The sequence below is a fragment of the Bison bison genome, unplaced genomic scaffold (assembly GCF_000754665.1).
Source record: "Bison bison bison isolate TAMUID 2011002044 unplaced genomic scaffold, Bison_UMD1.0 scf7180017864044, whole genome shotgun sequence".
In the NCBI taxonomy this organism is placed as follows: Eukaryota; Metazoa; Chordata; class Mammalia; order Artiodactyla; family Bovidae; genus Bison; species Bison bison.
Genome location: NW_011494616.1, coordinates 34,003 through 53,276, shown reverse-complemented (window position 1 = coordinate 53,276; position 19,274 = coordinate 34,003). Strand labels below are relative to the sequence as shown.

Sequence of the window (19,274 nt, the reverse complement as noted above, 5' to 3'; positions counted from 1 at the left end):
GATCCGGTATGGCCAAGAGTAAGATTTCTGGATCACACAATATCTACATCTTCAGGTTTTTAGGGAACCTCCATGCTCAATTCCATATGGCTGTTGGCAATTTCCATTCCCAGTCTGGCATAGGATTCCCTTCTCTGCAGGCCCTCTGCAGCACTAACTGTAGACTTTTTGATGACCATCTGATGGGTGGAGGGGGATATATCTCCTTGTAGGCTTCCTTTCCCTTTCTCTAATAATGTGTGACAAGAGGATCTTTGTACCTCTTTTGTTAAAGTGTTGTGAGTAAATTTACCTGCTGCAATTGGCTTCTTGAAAGGCTGTCCGTTTTCTGATTCTTACTCAATTACCCATCCCAAGACTGTTTCTTAAGGACAAGAGTCATTTATAGCCCCTAGGGCCTTCTGAGTGCAAAGCCTTGGTGGCTCAGAGGTTAAAGCATCTGCCCGCAACGCGGGAGACCTGGGTTCAATCCCTGGGTTGGGAAGATCCCCTGGAGAAGGAAATGGCAACGCGCTCCAGTATTCCTGCCTGGAGAATCCCATGGACGGAGGAGCCTGGTGGGCTATAGCCCACAGGGTCGCAGAGTCTGACACACTGAGGGACTTCACTTTCACTTTTCAGGGCCTTCTGAGTGCAAAGCCCTAGTTTGAGTTGTTACACAAAATGGCCACAAGGCGGCAGCATTTCTATATGCCCCACTCTGCTGCCTGGTGCAGCAAAGCTAAGGGCAAGTCCTGTTCCTGCACTGTAAGTGGGTGTGGAGTGTCAGGACACACACCTAGGGCTTGTGTCTCATTGCTTCATCATTCTTCACTTCCTCACCCAAGGCAGATCCCAAGCCTTCCACATGTGCTCTGCCTAGAGTGCTATCATCTACAAACGGGTGACTCTATGATGCTGGAGGTTAAGAACCCCAGCACCAGGAGGCATGGCTATCAGATGACTTTTCCAAGCTATTCAGCACAATTGGTCTCCCGTATCTGTGTGCTAGAATTGTTTTAGTCATGGATGACCGGCCCTCATCTGGAGAGGGCTGTTTCTTCTAGAACGGACAAACACTAGAGGACCTTAGGGGCCTCATTTCTTTGTCATCACCCTCAGCTCCCTCAGCCCCAGGAGGGTCCAGCCTTGGCAGGCAAGGCTGTTCAAACTCCGGCAATGTGTCACCATCCCGGGTCACTGAGGCCTGAGGGGACTATGGTAGGCATTTCCCCCAGTTGTCAGATTTATGTGTATTTCGTCTTGGAGTACAGTTGATGTACAATGCTTGTTGGAGGTGCACACCACCTTGAACTAGATGTATATAGAGGTACATGTCCACGCTGATCCTGGTGCTTTGGCCATACAGCTTTCTACAGTGTGCTGCTGAGTAGGGTTCCCTGGGCTGCACAGGAGCTCCTTGCTGGTGACCCAGTTTTATATATATATGTGTATACGTTAAGGCCAACCTCCTGAAATATTCCCTCCCCTGGTGGTGTCCCTTCTGTAACACTCAGTGGGTTTCTGAAGTGAGTCTGTTCTTTTGTGAGTCCCTGCATCTCGGTTGCTGATCCCACCTATCAGTGATACCGTGCAGTCTTTCTCTGCTTCGTTCACTTAGTTGTCACTGGTTCATTCCCTGTTGCTGCAAACGGTATTATTTCAACCTTATCTATCAATCACTCAGTAACATTCCCTCGTATACAGGTATAACAGCTCCTTTATCCATTCACAGATGTGGATGGACGTCTAGGACGCTTCCCTATCTTGGGTATTGTGTAAAATACTGCACTGAACGTGTTGCCTTTTTGATTTATGGTTTTCTCTGGGTATCTGCCCAGTAGCGGGATTCCTGGGTCATACGGTAGTTTCGGTTTTTTAAGGAATCTCCATACTGTTCTCCACAGCAGCTGCACCAATTTAAACCCTTACTAACAGTGCAGGGGTTTTCTCTTTTCTGCACACTTTCTCAGCATTTATCATTTCTAGACTTCTTAACGATGACCTCTATGAAGTGACACTCCCTGTCATTTTGATTTGCACTTCACCTGTATGCCTTGTTTGGAGAAATGTCTATTAGGTCTTCTACCCATATTTTGATTATGTTGTTTGGCTTTTTTTCATATTGAGTTGTATGAAGTGTTTGTATGATGGCAGGTGTGACTGGGGTTGTGGGAAGCATAGCCCTAAATACATTTCAAACTTCTATTTCCAGTGATTATAAGGAACTGAAGCGAGGGTAAGAGGTTTAGGTTAGGCTAGAGGGTTTTAATGAGCAAATTCCAAGACAGAAAAGGAAAAACCTAGATTGGTGTAGCACGTAAGAAAAGTTTTGAAGGATATATGGGTGAGACCATAATCAGAGGTTTCTGCATCAGGTACAGCCTGTCACTGTTGCTGTTAGAGGCAAGGCAAATGACCAGTTCTGCTGCTCTCACTGTGAGAAACCATGGGTAAATGCAGTTTCAAGTTCAGCATACTTTTTTCTTAACAAATGTAAAAATATGTGGGAATTTATTTTGGTAAGCCAGGATGTATTTTGATATGAATAGCATTAATTTAACAGCTTCCTTGGCCATTCCCATCAGGAATTTAGAATTGTTTCACTAAACGTTAACTTTTAATATTAAGTCAGACATTGTAATTATGTATTCGAATTTAAAAATTTTAAGGAAGCATTCAAAAAACATTTTCTAGGTATGGCACTACATTAAACCCTGAGAACATGATTGGATTATTTTAAATTTTTTTCAACTCATCCTTCAAACCAGTGCACTACAAAACAAAGATAATACAGGCCTCAGATACAATTTTTAAATTAAAAAGCCAAAAAAAAAACCCTGAAAAAGCCCATTTGGTATTTACTCCACTATACCAAAATACTATAATCTCATCAATATACAAAACTGAGGTATTTCGCATTCTTTGTACATCTTCCAAGTCTGATGTGTGTTTTATACTGACACCTCATCTCAATTTGGACCAGCTTCATGGTGAGGACTAAATACCTACATGACCTTAATGATAAGGAAGGACACCGGCTCACCCGTTCCCACTGGCTGGCACACCTGTTTACAAACTCACACCATGAACGACCCTCCCATTCCATCTTCTGTCGGTGCAGACAGTGAACTGTAAGGGCAGTACTGCGTCTGACATGAGATAAATGGCAACTGACGGGCTGCCATGCATCACAGCAGTGGGGAAAGAGAACCTGCCTTTCCTTTTTAGAACTTTCAGGATCAGCCATTCTCTGTCTTTCTTGCGTCGTGTGTGCGCACCCGCTTCTCCAGCGGCGCTCCGTGAGGGAGGAACATTTCTGCCTTGTCTGCCATTATGAGTGACGGTCTACCACGTGTGACACAAATACACGGAATTCTGTTGAATGGATGGACACAACCTTGCACTGATTATCAGGCCGAACTCGCTGGTCAGTTCATTCTTCAGTGTCTTCCAATAGTTAAGACATATTCCACATTTTCTCAGGGAAAGCAGTGTGTAACTGTTTTCATAATAGTTTCTAGTAGCTTAACTCAGTTACTAAAAATAGGGAAATTCCCCACTAGTCAGAATCACCTTTTCCTGTCTTCATCAGACTCTTCCTCCAACACACAACAAAAGCAGAATGGTTGAGACTGAGAGAGAAAAGAAAACACCACACATGCAGAGGAGGAAAGAACAGTCAGCACTGTTTCCTAACTCATGATGCACAGGGAGGGCTAGGTTCTAAAGAGCGCAGTTTCTAAAGAGCTCTGAAAACTTCAGAAATACCTCTGACAAACCATCCCAAGGTAAACAACAAAACTACTGCAGTGGCCATGATTAAAACAAACAAAAAACCTAAACTGGTAAATGACTTAAATTTTAAACACAGCCTAATGGCATGGCATGTAACATTATGCCTAAATTTAAAACCTGTAACCACCACCCCCCAAGCTCAAAACTAGTTCTGTATGATATACATTATGTCACTGTATTACAGAAGTCCTTTTGTTAGTCTCAGGCCTGTGGAAACCATTTTATTTAGAACACATCCCCTGGAAGAATGAAGGCAGTTCTTACCTTTCTATTCTGTATACAGTAAGTGGCACTTTAATAATACTGGTATTTTCCACATTAATTTTAGTACCAAAAACTCAACTAATCAAAACGTTCCCTGTTATGCAAAATACTGCAATACAAAACATTTCTTAATTTAAACTTTCGTCATCTACTGTGTATAAATCTTTAAAAAACCAAATCCTGTTTAAAACGCACAAAAGAAAGTTACTTCTCCCTTTTCTTTTTAGGTGCGCGTTCCACAAGTGGCGTAAACTCAGCCTCCTCACTCTTTCGTTTCTTTTTTTTCTTTGTATGGTCACTTTGATAACCACTGGAGTCACTGCCTTGGAAAACAGGCTCTTGGTCCTGATGTTCCTGCTGCTTCTTCTTCTTCTTCTTCTTCTTCGGCTCTTCCTCCCAGAGGCCATTCACACTGTTACTGACGTGCAGGTCTGCCTCGTCCTTCGTGGCAACTTCTGCAAAGTCTTCCGGCTCTGTGGCACCGCCTTCCACTTCACATGGCTCTCGGTCTTTCTTCTTTTTCTTTTTCTTCTTGGGAGGTTTTTCGACAGGTTCATCAGCGCCAGTTTCTGGTGCTTCTTCAGGAACTGCGGAGCACTTGGTTTGTAAACTGTAAGAATTAAAAACATTTATAGGCCATTAAGCAAAAATAAAAGAACAAAGTAAGATCAAGAATATTCCAACATGGTAAGGTCTTTCTAAATTATGACAGCAGTACAAAATAACACGACTGTGACACAGATTATCTCCCAGAACATTGACAGTCTTAGAAATGTTAAATTTTTTGTTTCCTGAGTATTTTTCCCAGACTGTTTCACACATTAAAAATGACATAAAAGTTTTGTCAAAACAGGGTTTCTGAATTTTAATATGGTTCAGAAAATGCTGAACCCTAAACATCACCATTCAGCTTTATTAGCCAAACCAGTAACATCTGATAGGAAGAAAACATACTTCTGGTATTTATCAAAATGTTGGAGTTCCCCATCTACTCTCCCAATCCTTGTTCCATTGTTTTTCTGAAACTGCTGAAGCCGTATTAGCTTCCCAGGCGGCACTAGTTGTAAAGACTCCGCCTGCCAACGCAGGAGGCCGTAAGGGACCTAGATTTGATCCCCGGGTCGGGAAGCTCCCCTGGAGGAGGGCCTAGCAGCCCACTCCAGGATTCTTGCCTGGAGAACCCCACGGACAGAGGAGTTTCATGGGCCAAGTCTGTGGGGTTGCAAAGAGTCGACACGACTGAGTGAGCACACACGAAGCAGTATGATGCTGCAAAGCTCTAATAAAAACAAAGATCAGTGAAGTAGCTCTCTATAGAACTGCTGTCCCTTGAATTAGCAATAGCCACATAGAACTATTTAAATTTAAGTAATTTCAATAAGGTAACGTTAAAAACCCACTTCCTCAGTGACATACTAGTCACACATTTCAATTCCTCAAGAGTGAGGCTACTATTCTGCACGCACACAGCACACTTCTATCATTACAGAAAGTTCTGTTGGACAGTTGCTCTAAAACTTTAACCCATATTCTCATTTCTTAGCAACTTTTTCTAGATTCTGCCTTGATAACAGAGGAAGTATGACCCCTCAACCAGGCCCTGCCATAAAACCAGGGTCAGGATCAGAGTATTTCCTAAAAGAATTCCAAACAAGAAAAATACAAAAATTAAATGATCTACCTGGTATAATGACAATAATCAAATAATTTTTGTTTCAACTGGGTAAACACAAAACACTAATGGTTATGTTAATAAAATTACGCTTCTAGTAGTCCCGAGTTCAAGGATTAACTTTGATTAGCAACATACTAGTTGTTAATGTTAACATTAACAACAACATGACAAGACTTTGAAAAACTGAATTATTACGATGTAGACCACTGAGATGCAAAGCTTTAGAATATTCAATGCACTGTCATAATACTTAAGATTCATATTTACATTGACTCTGTGGTTTGGAAGTACAAATAGTCTAATAAATTAACTTTTAAAAGAGGGACTTAGGTTTCCTAAATTTAGAATTAAGTAGAAATGATTAAGTATCAAAATGGTAATAATGTGCTTAGGAACTGACCTAGCGATACTTAGTTTTCCCCGAATGCAGAATACTCCAGCAGCATCTGAGTCTAAACGAAATACTTCAAATTCCAGTTCATCACCCACGTTTATCTGTAGCGTCTGCCACTGGTCAGCTGGCATCTGCTCAGGTTTAGGGATGGAGGCGTTGAAGCACCCATGAACCAAGCAGCCAATGTGGCTCGAGGACACTTTATTCACTGTGCCCTGAGAAGAGGAAAAATGAGTATTACATCAAGAAGAGCGCCAAAAAGATGAAATGAACCTTACAGTCTTTAAACTGATCTTCAGAGAACACACCAAAATAATGGTACGATGTGACACCAAAAAAGCTGATCTTCATTTAAAGCTTGCCACACGTTACACTAAAATATCAATGTAGGAACGCTAGAATGTTTTAGAAAGCTCACCTTGAGCATGCTATTTTAACTAAATCATAACGCTATTAGAAGCTTTAAAAGTAAAATAACAATACATTCTATATGATTTTAAGGTTAAAATTAAAATTTCCAAGTTTCCTGTTCCCTTAAGAATCAACAAATATAAACTAGATGAATGAAAACCTGAAGCTTTTTTAAAAAATCACCTTTTGAATTACAGAAATATAAATAACATATATATACACAATGTGGTTTAATATCAGCACCTCCTTCCACATGTGACAGAGTAAAACCTGTCTGTCAACATAAGGAGTCCGGAGTCCAGAATGGTACCTTCCAGGTGGTCGGTACAAACTGGTACATCTATACAAGGGACTGTTATTCCGCAATGAAAATGAGCATCAAGAAAAAGACATGGAGGAGCCTTAAACATACAGTGCCAAGTAAAGGGACCAATCTGGAAAAGTTCCACACTCTGTGATTCCACCACATGATATTCTGGAAAAGGCAAAACTATGCAGACAATTAAAAAAAAAAGTAGTTGCCATGGTTTCCAGGGGAGAGAGGGAGCAACGAATAGGCAGAACACACAGGATTTTTAGAGCAGTGACCAGTTATTCCATAGGGATACTATAATGTTGGATTCATGTCATTATACCTTTGTCAAAACCCATAGAAGGTACAACAGAAGCAGTGAACTCTACTATAAACCACAGACTTTACTTAATGTATCAGTATTGGCTCAACAATTAAAATGCACCACATCTTATCAATAATAAGAGAAACATTATGTGTGGTTTTTTGGGGGTGGGTAGAGTGAGATGTGTATGAGAACACTATACTTTTCATTCAATTTTCCTCTAAAACTGCTGTAAAAGACAAAGTTTATCAGTTAAATACTCAATGAGGAAAGGAAAAACTATCAAAATTTTAGAATCGTATAGAATAATATCTTCACAACCAAGAGGGAGCCAAGTTTCTTTGGTGGGATCTAGAAAGCAGTAAGTATGAGAGTATAATATGATAAATTAGAGGAAAGTACCAATACAAGATAGCAGCAATGCTTTTGAAATGAAAAGACCAGTAACCTAAAACAGTGTTGCACATATATAGACATACAGATGTCAAAAGGCCCACGAAAAGACGCTCAACGTGGCTTACTACTAGAAAAATGCAGACGCCAAGGCGACTGTCACTGCACAGGTATCAGAACAGCCCTCACCAAGAAGTCCACAAACAACAAATGCTGGAGAGGACATGGAGAAAAGGGAACCCTCCTACCCTGTCGCTGGGAATATAAACTGGTGCAACCACTATGGAGAACAGTATGCAGGTTCCTTAAAAAATTAAAAACAGAGTCCCACATGATCCAGCAATTCCACTCCTGGGCATCTATCTAGGAAAGACAAAAACTCTACTTGAAAAAGATACAAGCTTCCAGTGTTCACAGCAGCATAATAACCAAGACATGGAAGCAACTGAAGTGTCCATCCACAGATGAATGGATAAAGATGTGTGATACATGCTGAAATATCACTCAGCCATGAAATGCCACTGACAGCCACATGCCTGGACCTAGAGATTATCATCCTACGTGAAGTTAAGTGAGACAGAGAAGAACGGATAAACATATGATATCACTTACATGTGGAATTTAAAAACACGATACAAATAAGCTTATTTATAAAACAGAAATAGATTCACAAAGGACAAATTTATGGTTACCAAAGGGGAAGGGGAGAGGGGATAAATTAGGAGGTTAGGATTAACAGAATAACAACCAGGATCTACTATGTAGCAAAGGGAACTATATTCAGTATCTTGTAATAATCTATAACAGAAAAGAAATTGAAAAATATATATACACACGTCTAAACTGAATCACTTTCCACTTGAAACAGAACAATGCAAATCAACTACACTTCAATAAAAATTTAAAACCTAAACTGAAAAATTTTCTTTAAAAATGATTTTTAGTTACCTGAAATAACAATCCTTGTAAAATCCCAAAGTGTACAGTCTCTTAAATTTTTCCAAATTACATAATTTAATAATTGTACAAAGAACAATAGGAAAAAAGATACATACCATAAGTTTTTGCCCTGGTTCAGGGCAGAAAATAACAAAATCTGCTTCAATGTTAAGATGAATGTGTCCTTGATCATCATAAATATCTCCTAATTCACCCACTACTTTGATGTTATCATAAGCAATGGGTACACCTAAAAGGCTATTAAAAAAAAAAAAAAGGAAAGGAAAATGTTATTTATCCTCTTTTCCAACTAGGCCATTATACGGATTCCGAGTCCAGAAAGTATACATCTCCTAATATAATCACACCCATGTGAAAATATATACATATACAATAATATATGATTAGCCTGTAACAACTTTAGTGGTTCAATTTCACGCAAGGGTTCCAAAATAATGGTTAACTTAAAAATAATTATTCAAGGTGAATACCCAGAAACAAAATGTCCATTATACAAGAGCAATAAGTTGATCCTTCTTCCCTATTTGCTATCCATTTGAATTCTAGTTATGCTAGAATGAGAGGTAAAAAATGAGACTTAGTAAGAAAAATGTCGTTCTGTGACTATTACTGAATCAAGGCAATTTTGGTATTACCCACCATCACTGAGTATCTGTACTAGATGGCAGGTAGCAGAAGTGTTAGGATTCAAGTGAAGCCCTGAATATTAAGGCCAATAACTTGAGGGAGAAAAATCCCCGAACTGCCACTGTGGCTAGTGTAAGGAAGTAAGAAATACACTCATATTAGCTTTTGAGAACTGACTCTGACGCTGTAATCTGTAGCTTGACAGTCAGGATTAGGGGGCAACTACTATTTCCAAAGACAGGGAGGCCTGATGTGCTGCAGTCCATGGGCTCGCAGGGAGTCTGACATGACTGAGGGACTGAACAACTATTTCCAAATGTCATTTCCAAGTTATTAAAAATTATAACTAATTAAGGAGACTGCCAAAGCCTTTGACTGTGTGGATCACAATAAACTGTGGAAAATTCTGAAAGAGATGGGAATACCAGACCACCTGATCTGCCTCTTGAGAAATTTGCATGCAGGTCAGGAAGCAACAGTTAGAACTGGACATGGAACAACAGACTGGTTCCAAATCGGAAAAGGAGTATGTCAAGACTGTATATTGTCACCCTGTTTATTTAACTTATATGCAGAGTACATCATGAGAAATGCTGGGCTGGAAGAAACACAAGCTGGAATCAAGACTGCCGGGAGAAATATCAATAACCTCAGATATGCAGATGACACCACCCTTATGGCAGAAAGTGAAGAGGAACTCAAAAGCCTCTTGATGAAAGTGAAAGAGGAGAGTGAAAAATTTGGCTTAAAACTCAACATTCAGAAAACAAAGATCATGGCATCTGGTCCCATCACTTCATGGGAAATAGATGGGGAAACAGTGTCAGACTTTATTTTTGGGGGCTCCAAAATCACTGCAGATGGTGACTGCAGCCATGAAATTAAAAGACACTTACTCCTTGGAAGGAAAGTTATAACTAACCTAGATAGCATATTCAAAAGCAGAGACATTACTTTGCCAACAAAGGTTCGTCTAGTCAAGGCTATGGTTTTTCCTGTGGTCATGTATGGATGTGAGAGTTGGACTGTGAAGAAAGCTGAGTGCGGAAGAATTGATGCTTTTGAACTGTGGTGTTGGAGAAGTCCCTTGGACTGCAAGGAGATCCAACCAGTCCATTCTAAAGGAGATCAGTCCTGGGTGTTCTTTGGAAGGACTGATGCTAAAGCTGAAACTCCAGTACTTTGGCCACCTCATGCGAAGAGTTGACTCACTGGAAAAGACCCTGATGCTGGGAGGGATTGGGGGCAGGAGGAGAAGGGGACGACAGAGGATGAGATGGCTGGATGGCATCACCGACTCGATGGATGTGAGTTTGAGTGAACTCTGGGAGTTGGTGATGGACAGGGAGGCCTGGTGTGCTCGATTCATGGGGTTGCAAAGAGTCAGACAGGACTGAAGGACTAATCTGAACTGAAGGAGGCTGAGCTGGTGGCTTCACCACCACAGCCATTACCTGTTTCAGCAAGCTTCCCTGACTCCCAGGCAAAGCTGAAGCCATGCTGCCTCTACTCCTACAGGGCTCTGAGGAATGCGTGCATGCCAAGTCACTTCAGTCATGTCGGACTCCGTGACCCCATGGACAGTAGCCTACCAGGCCTACAACAGTCTGTCCATGGGATTCTCCAGGCAAGAATACTGCAGGGGGTTGCCATACACTCCTCCAGGGCATCTGTCCTGACCCAGGGGTCAAACTTTCATCTCTGTCTACTGCATTGGCAGGTGGGTTCTTTGCCACTAGAGCCACCTGGGAAGCCTGAGAAAGCTTATCACTGTTCTTATTTATCTTTGCCTATGTGTTTGGATTCTAGAGAGGACTCTTAGGCTTTTGAGAGCAGAGAACATTTTTGGTCAACTCCAACTTCTTGAATGGTTCACCCAGAATAAAAGAAAGAATTTATACCTAGGAGCAGTTGTTTTAAAACAGCCAGGAGTCACTAGAATGCAACTTAATTACCCAATTAGGAAATCCATAAACACTGAGATTTACTCCAGAAAGCCTTTCTTTGAATAACTAATTTCTGCATGTAGCTTTCCTAAACAGAACTATACCATCACTAAGACAATATTAGAGGCCCAGAAAACAGAGAGCAAGGAGGGGTTAAAAATAACTGCCATATCAGTTAAAAAACAAAAACAAGATTTTGTTTACCCAAATCAACTTTGTTTCCCCAAATCAGTTTCCAGTGGGGGGATACTGCTGTCCCGTTGGTGGCATTTGGGAGTTTGTGGGATAAATCATAGTTGTCACACCTGTGGAAGCCAGGGATGGGAGACATCCTGCCAGGTAAAAACAGCCCTACGCAATGAAAACTGTCCCCGGATCTGCATGATTTAAATGAGCGGACAAGCGTCATTTTATAAATATTTATAAATAGTGGATTATAGTACCTAACTTAATGTGTGTACGTATGAACATAAAATGATCTTTGCATGGTTTCAATATCAATTAAAATTTTCAGAAATACAACTAATATATAAATTCAAGAGTAGATTGTTTTGTGTGGCACTTTACTGAGAATTACATGATTTCTGAAGAGCATTTTACCACCATAGACACTGTATGTGATGTGAGTTGTCAACTCAAAACCCCGGCATCACTCTATATTTGCAGCTAATACTTTCACAATGATTCAAGATATAGCTTCAGGAGGCATCTAACTACTTTATTCTTTCCGGGTAGCCATGCTTGAACGCTGCTGAAATACATTTTATTGTATTAGAGTTCTAAATGAATTTTTCCCCCCTATTGTGTTGGTAGATCACTACTGGGTTGACCAGAAGGTTCGTTTGGGTTTTTAAATGAATCTTGTGGTCAATCCAATATTATCTTTAAGTTTAATTTCAGAATAGTAAAATATGTTTCAAGAGAGCGAATGGAGTTCTGCAGGGTTCAGAACTGCTACCTACGGCTTGGGGTTTTTGGGAAACAACTCATTGCATAAAATATAGTAAAAATCATCAGAGAGACAAATACCTCAACAGTATATCTTTTCCTCTTTTGCTTTTCTGAAACCATCCTAAGTATGTTTCCAGGCAGAGTGGTAGCCTCACTTGAGGTATTGAGAGAACAATCATATCAAGTTTAAGGGCTCAGTAGATTGCATGCACGCTTAAGACTTTTATATATTATACATGAGAATAAAGGTTGCCTCTGTACTGAAGATGGAGAAGGAAATGGTAACCCTCTCCAGTATTCTTGCCTGGAGAATCCCACGGACAGAGGAACCTGGCAGGCTACAGTCCATGGGGTCACAAGAGTCAGACATGACTTAGCAACTAAACTACCACCTATACTGAAAAAGTTGAGTAAACACTGACTCTTCATGGAAACTGGTAGTTCATTTGTTCTTTGAGACATTTTGAATTAATAAACTGGAACTACTGGGAGGGAACATATTTGCCATTTTCAAATAACTCATGAGCTGTCATTAATGACCTCTCAAAGATAGAAATTTTAATGTGATTTTTAGAAAACTACTTTCTCTAAGCAGATTTTTCAAAACTGAAATGTGATCATCTTTTAAAAAATTGTCACTGGGGAAAAAAAGGTGGACAATCTGTCAAAATAGGGCGCTGCTGAGATGACTAATGTAAGAGCCATTCTCAACTCTTTCCTTTCCTCATTTCTTAAATGGAGAGGCAGGTCCTCTCTGATGGTACAAGATGGCCCCAAAGTCTGGAAACAAACTATATATGATAAATGGTTGATCAGTATTACAATTACTGATATGTTCAAATGTTTTGTCCCTCATTATTAATCTATGGTACCCCTTTTGCACAGAATAAACTGGAGTTTTCAGCACACCCCAAAAATAATGGGGTCAGGAGGGGAGTTCAGATCTGTTCAGAGTGCAATTGAGGCCACAGGGTCACACTATGCCAATTCTGTTACAGAAATTATCATTATCCAATCAGCTCTTCATCTCTCTGGGGGTAATGGCTCCTATTTCCCTAACCTGTCAAGTGGAGCCATTAATTGGTTACAGATCAAAGATTTGTTTATGTTTCCAGATTTTATGACTACCTTACATATCCTTAAGTCTCCCAAATGCAAACTCTCTCATCAGTTTTCTCTACACTTTATTACAGTCTTTTAATTATAAACATGTTCTCCATGCTTACTGTCTCACTCTCCTTAAACCACCACCTAACTCTATCAAGTGGTTTCTTAAACTACAAATCTGATTATATGCCAGAGATACCACTGTCTCAAGAGTGTGTCAAGTCTTTTCTGAATTGAAGGCTACCTAGAGGATGAAGTCGGAGAAGGCAATGGCAACCCACTCCAGTACTCCTGCCTGGAAAATCCCACGGACGGAGGAGCCTGGTAGGCTGCCGTCCATGGGGTCGCTAAGAGTCAGGCATGACTAAGCAACTTCACTTTCACTTTTCACTTTCATGCACTGGAGAAGGAAATGGCAACCCACTCCAGTATTCTTGCCTGGAGAATCCCAGGGACAGAGGAGCCTAGTGAGCTGCCGTCTATGGGGTCGCACAGAGTCGGACAGGACTGAAGCGACTTAGCAGCAGCAAGCAGCAGCAGAGGATGAAGTGGTAACCCGGTTTCTGGCTTAAGCAAACAGAAAAACAAGCAAAAAACCCAAAACACCTGGCAAAGGCAGGAAAGAAAGAACAAAATACATCCTCTGAATTATCCCCCACCCCATCTCTGATCCATTCCACCCCTAACTGCCCAGCTTTTCAGCTGTATCCAATGTTTTTCTCCTGATATATAAACTTGAGTTACAAAGTGCCCACAATTATCTGGTCAAAATATTTTATTTCACAACCAGTATCCGTTTGTTTATGCCACTCTTTTTGCCCAGAATGCTACTATCTCAGAAGTACCCTCCTATCAAGTTGTTCTCAAAGGTCCGAAGATCCAATTCACCACTCTTGACTATAACTTAGATTTGTCAGATTTTAACATTTCATTGGATTTATCTGGCCTACATCTCTTTTACTAGCGCGTATAGCTCCTGAAATAAGAGTCTTGTTTGTTTCTTTGGTTTTATTCCGCAGTTCTCCAGTATTCAAAATAGACCCACAAGTGCAAGTGTGTGCCCGTGCCTGGAGGAAGCTGTAAATTCTAAATCCTTAATCTATGTAGGATTCAGGATCCCTTGAGAAACTTTGCCCAAGTCATTTTCCAATATCTTACTTTAAATGCACTAGGTTTTTGTTTTTTTTTTTTTCAACTTCAAAAGCAACAGGCTTTCCTATTCTTAAAAAGGAAACAAGGTTAATAGTATTTCTTCATCCCTGACCAGGTCCAAGAGAAAAAAACACTGGGAAAGAACAAGGATCAAAACAAAACCTTTCCGAGGTGGACTGCGACTCCAGAATGCCCCGGGGCTAAACTCGGGGCAGCTGGTGAGACCTCGTTCTGTTGCCACTAAACGTCCCCCTGTTGCCCCATCCCGTGCCCCAAAGGAGCAGCAGGCAACGTTAAGATTATTAACGTTAACATTATGTCCGCCCTGGTAACAAAATATATAAGAGACCAGTACCTCTCGGAATAGCGCAGGAGCTCTGCATTGAGCTGTTCTCGAATACCGGTGCGCTTCTTGTTAAGATAGCGCGGCGACAGAGCGATGTGTCTCCGGTGCGGCCCCGCCACCAGGCAGGAGTAGCGGCTATTCACAAGCGCACAAGCAGCCGCGTAGGTAGGCAATTCTAGGCAAGGCAAGACGCCGGCCGGCCCTTCTGAGGCCGCCTTCGGCCGCGGAGCCACTGAGCAACCCGCAGCCATGCGGCTAGCTAGGTTTCCCACGGCGCGCACTAATGACGCAGTCAATAACCGCCTATCTCCGGACGCCTCCTTTTACGTCATCCACCAGCTACCACGCCCCTAGGAAGTTTCCTCTCCTGGGGCTGCAGTATTCAGTTTTTACCAGCAGGGGGAAACCATTCCCCCCAACTTGAACCACTGTGAAGCTAGGAACCTGTGGTTAAGGATTGAGTATTCTCTAAAGCCAACCATCACTTCATCTCTTCAGGGAGCACAAGCCTATGTTTTAGCTAACGCCCCTACTAGATTTAGAGTGTAGATTTAATAGGGGTTCACACTTTGATCATATCCAGTAGTGAGGCGGTTTGGTAGATTTACAAGGTTAGACTGTACAATTATAAATTTAAAAATATTTATGGAATGTATTTCTTGCAGAGAATCCAATCCTAAAAAACAGTCCAGATGTCTCAAATGCAACCCTTCTGAAAACGAACCCTCTGTCTCTCTCCAGATCAGTTTCTCTCCTCATTCTATAATCACTAATTCGGGAAATAATACATACCCCTCTTTTCAAAGGGCTCTGTCCAGCTGTCATCCTTGGGCCTCTCTGGCCTCTCCAAACATCACATCAGCCCGAACACCTGTGGGGCCCAAAGATGAAACGTCCCTCTATTCGGACATTTCTCTCAGTCCGTGCTTCCAAAACTACAGAGTTGCGTGTGGAAGTTTACTTTCATGGCCAAGAAGTTTAACCAGATCTCTGAAACACAAATATGACCATGACTTGCCTTATTTAAAGCCCCACACAGGCGCCTCGTTTTCCAGAGGATAACCCAAACTCCTTAATCTGGCTATTAAATTACCAAGCCATTTTATGATTTGCACCCAGCATTTTCATTACCCACTCCTCGCTTTACACATTCAGCTAGCCACACCCATGTTCAGTGACCCACTTTCAACCCACCTCGGCCTCTCCCCACTACCTCTCTCATCCTCCCCCCGCCCCTTCCTCTCCTGCTCTTCAGTCTGATGCTGCTCCTTCTATCTGAGAATAAGGTAGCTTCTCTCATATGGGAAATTTCAGCTTAGATTTTACATTCATTTCCTCTGCATAGTTTTTTGTTTTTGTTGTGTTGCTAACCGCATGGACCGTAGCCCTTCAGGCTCCTCTCTCCATGGGATTTCCCAGGCAAGAATACTGGAGTGGGTTGCCATTCCCTTCTCCAGGGAATCTTCCCAACTTCCCAACCCAGGGATCCAACTGGAGTCGCCAGCATTGGCAGGAGATTTCCTTAACCACTGAGCCACCAGGGAAACAGCAATACCCCACCCCACTCCACCCCCACCCCCCTGCATAGTTAACTACCACGCTATTTCTCTTCCCCACCTAAAGATAAGGTAGCTCTCCATCTTTGTAAATTACCGCCTTCAAGCTCTTGTTTTATGTTAATTTTATGTTAATTGCCTGGTCTTCCTCCTGTGCCTTCCACGGACCCCAGCTCACTAAGATTGGGACCCTGATGTCAGTCTAGTTCACCACTGCAGCCCGTTATGACTCAAAAAAAAAAAAAAGAAAGAAAATTCATACTTTATTGGCAAGACAAGAAAAATTTAAACATAAGGATTTTGTCTGCTGGTCCCCCCTCTCCTTTAGTGTGTATTGTGCCTGCACAGTAACCAGACCTCTTTAGGAGATAACCTTCCACCGCAATCCTGTAAGGGGCCACGATGACTCCCTACTCACTTTGAAAGCGCATATCTGGACTGTATAAACTGTCAATGCATCATTTGATGTATAACCCTTTGTCTCAAAAACGTATAGTATATAATTGTGCTTTGCCCTCAACAGGGAGACCACTCCTCATGTTGCGGAATCCAGAGTCGCAAAACACAGTGGAGTACAGTTTATTACGCCAGTGAGTCCAAGGGGAATCAGTTCCCAACAAGGACCCTGATGTTTCTGAGGGGCCCAGTTTTATACACCCCCACCCTGCCCACGTGACTTGTTACTTGTTAGCAACCTCTTTGTTGTATAGGACTGAGTTTTACAACAAGTAGGTGCTAGGAGAACAAACAATTAAGGTTAAAGAGAGGGGAACAATGATTATACATCAAAGGGGGATGTCTCCATGATGAATCTAACAGGGGCAGCCTGACCTCAACTACAATCTCCCTTTGCCATCTGCAGGGAAGGAAGTCTCCAGGAGACCTGGTTTTCACTAGCAAGTTTCCTCTCTCCTGGGCAGGGTTCAGGCCCAGTTCACATCCTGTCTGTAAGACGCATGACACGATTCAGTATGGAGTCTCTCCTGCTTCCCTCACACTGGCCCCAACACTCAGAGCTTTCCCCAGGTTTATAAACCTCAAATTGGCCTGAAAACAATTTTCCATTTCTTCCTTAGATTGACTATTAATTTCTTGTCGACACGATGCATGAATGAATGTATAAATACATAAACGAATGATTAAAATAACAGGTGATGAAGAGCTTACAGTCTAAGTGATGAAATATGCATCTAATACATGTTTATGCCTAGATCCTAAGTGCCAAGAGAAATGTATATCAATTAGTGGTATGAGTATAACACCTTCCCATGTGCCCTAGGTACTGTGAAAATGCCTAATCTCTCTATACCTGTTTTCCACTTGTAAAATCAGTGTACTATAGACATTATAGAAGGTTTAAATAAGGTAAATAAAAAGCGTTTTCTTTAGTACTTTTTAACTGACTCCAAATTTAGCATGAGATGAGAATGGGATAAAACTGCTCCCAAAGCCCAATGGTAAATATGTTACGTTTACAAATGATTACCTTGCCTTTACCTTGATTTTGCTGCAAAGCCCTGTAGCCTCTCAGTGTTAGACTCTGTAGTCCAGTATTCTCAACCTGGCAGAACCTTAAAATCCCCTGATGCCTAGGGGGCATTCCAGAGCAATTTGGTCAAAACCTATCTTTGAAGTGAAGATGTATCTAGATTGTCTGCAGATGATAAAACATGAATAAAAACAATTTTTCCAAACACAATTTAGTGAAACAATAACAACAACCAAAAACAAACAAACAAACAAAAAAAACAGTTGGACATCAGAACAATTAAGTTAAAACAAAACTTACCTGAAATCAACTAACTCAGGTAATGATTTTACACAAATGTAAAATATGAAGTAATTTTGTAACTCTTTGGATTTTTAAAGGCAATTTTCTTGTTTGACTTTGAAAACTTTTTAAGTTTTTAGTGCCTTACATCTGCTTTGACTGTTAGCCACTAACCACATGTGCCATGATTTCAAGGGATAAAAGAGTGATTCAGCCTGCATGTAAACGATGACCATCATGGAGTGACTTACCCAATACCCAGGGAAGAAAAAAAAAACAAGTACCATGAGATCCCTCCTGTTGTTGAAGATTTTGGTTATTACAGTTCAGTTCAGTTCAGTTGCTCAGTCATGTCCGACTCTTTGCAACCCCATGAATCGCAGCACGCCAGGCCTCCCTGTCCATCACCAACTCCCTGAGTTCACCCAAACTCATGTGCATCCAGTCAGTGATGCCATCCAGCCATCTCATCCTCTGTCATCCCCTTCTCCTCCTGTCCCCAGTCCTTCCTAGCATCAGGGTCTTTTCCAATGAGTCAACTCTTCACATGAAGTGGCCAAAGTATTGGAGTTTCAGGCTCAGCATCAGTCCTTCCAATGAACATCCAGGACTGATCTCCTTTAGGATAGACTGGTTGGATCTCCTTGCAGTCCAAGGGACGCTCAAGAGTCTTCTCCAACACCACAGTTCAAAAGCATCAATTCTTCAGTGCTCAGCTTTCTTCACAGTCTAACTCTCACATCCGTATATGACCACTGGAAAAAACATAGCCTTGACTAGACAGACCTTTGTTGGCAAAGTAATGTCTCTGCTTTTTAATATGCTGTCTAGGTTGGTCATAACTTTCCTTCCAAAGAGTAAGCATCTTTTAATTTCATGGCTGAAATCACCATCTGCAGTGATTTTGGAGCCCAAAAAAATAAAGTCTGACACTGTTTCCACTGTTCCCCCATCTATTTCCCATGAAGTGATGGGACCAGATGCCACGATCTTTGTTTTCTCAACGTTGAGCTTTAAGCCAACTTTTTCACTCTCCTCTTTCACTTTCGTCAAGAGGCTCTTTAGTGCCTCTTCACTTTCTGCCATAAGGGTTGTGTCATCTGCATATCTGAGGTTATTGATATTTCTTCCGGCAATCTTGATTCCAGCTTGTGCTTCTTCCAGCCCAATGTTTCTCATGATGCCCTCTGCATATAAATTAAATAAGCAGGGTGACAATATACAGCCTTGACTTACTCCTTTTCCTATTTGGAAGCAGTCTGTTGTTCCATGTCCAGTTCTAACTGTTGCTTCCTGACCTGCATACAGGTTTCTCAAGAGGCAGGTC

General features: G+C 41.5%; 1 protein-coding gene across 1 annotated transcript; it reads right to left on the bottom strand.

Annotated features, from left to right (window-relative positions):
- Window positions 1-3,986: 3,986 nt before the first annotated feature.
- On the bottom strand, window positions 3,987-14,896 carry TWISTNB (TWIST neighbor). The gene is made up of 4 exons (XM_010835588.1): window positions 14,630-14,896; window positions 8,587-8,728; window positions 6,117-6,325; window positions 3,987-4,651 (listed from the first exon to the last, which is right to left on the bottom strand). The coding sequence occupies exons 1-4, from the start codon at window positions 14,869-14,871 to the stop codon at window positions 4,246-4,248; spliced, it is 999 nt and encodes a 332-aa protein (XP_010833890.1). The 5' UTR covers window positions 14,872-14,896; the 3' UTR covers window positions 3,987-4,245.
- Window positions 14,897-19,274: the final 4,378 nt, after the last annotated feature.

What these genes read in the sequence shown, in the direction of transcription:
- TWISTNB (XM_010835588.1), bottom strand. Translation starts at nt 14,871, where the DNA reads ATGGCTGCGGGTTGCTCAGTGGCTCCGCGGCCGAAGGCGGCCTCAGAA. An exon ending in AACCAGGGCAAAAACTTATG is followed by an intron (nt 6,326 to 8,586) that starts GTATGTATCTTT and finishes TCCTCTTCTCAG; the next exon opens with GGCACAGTGAATAAAGTGTC. An exon ending in GGAAAACTAAGTATCGCTAG is followed by an intron (nt 4,652 to 6,116) that starts GTCAGTTCCTAA and finishes TAATTCTTACAG; the next exon opens with TTTACAAACCAAGTGCTCCG.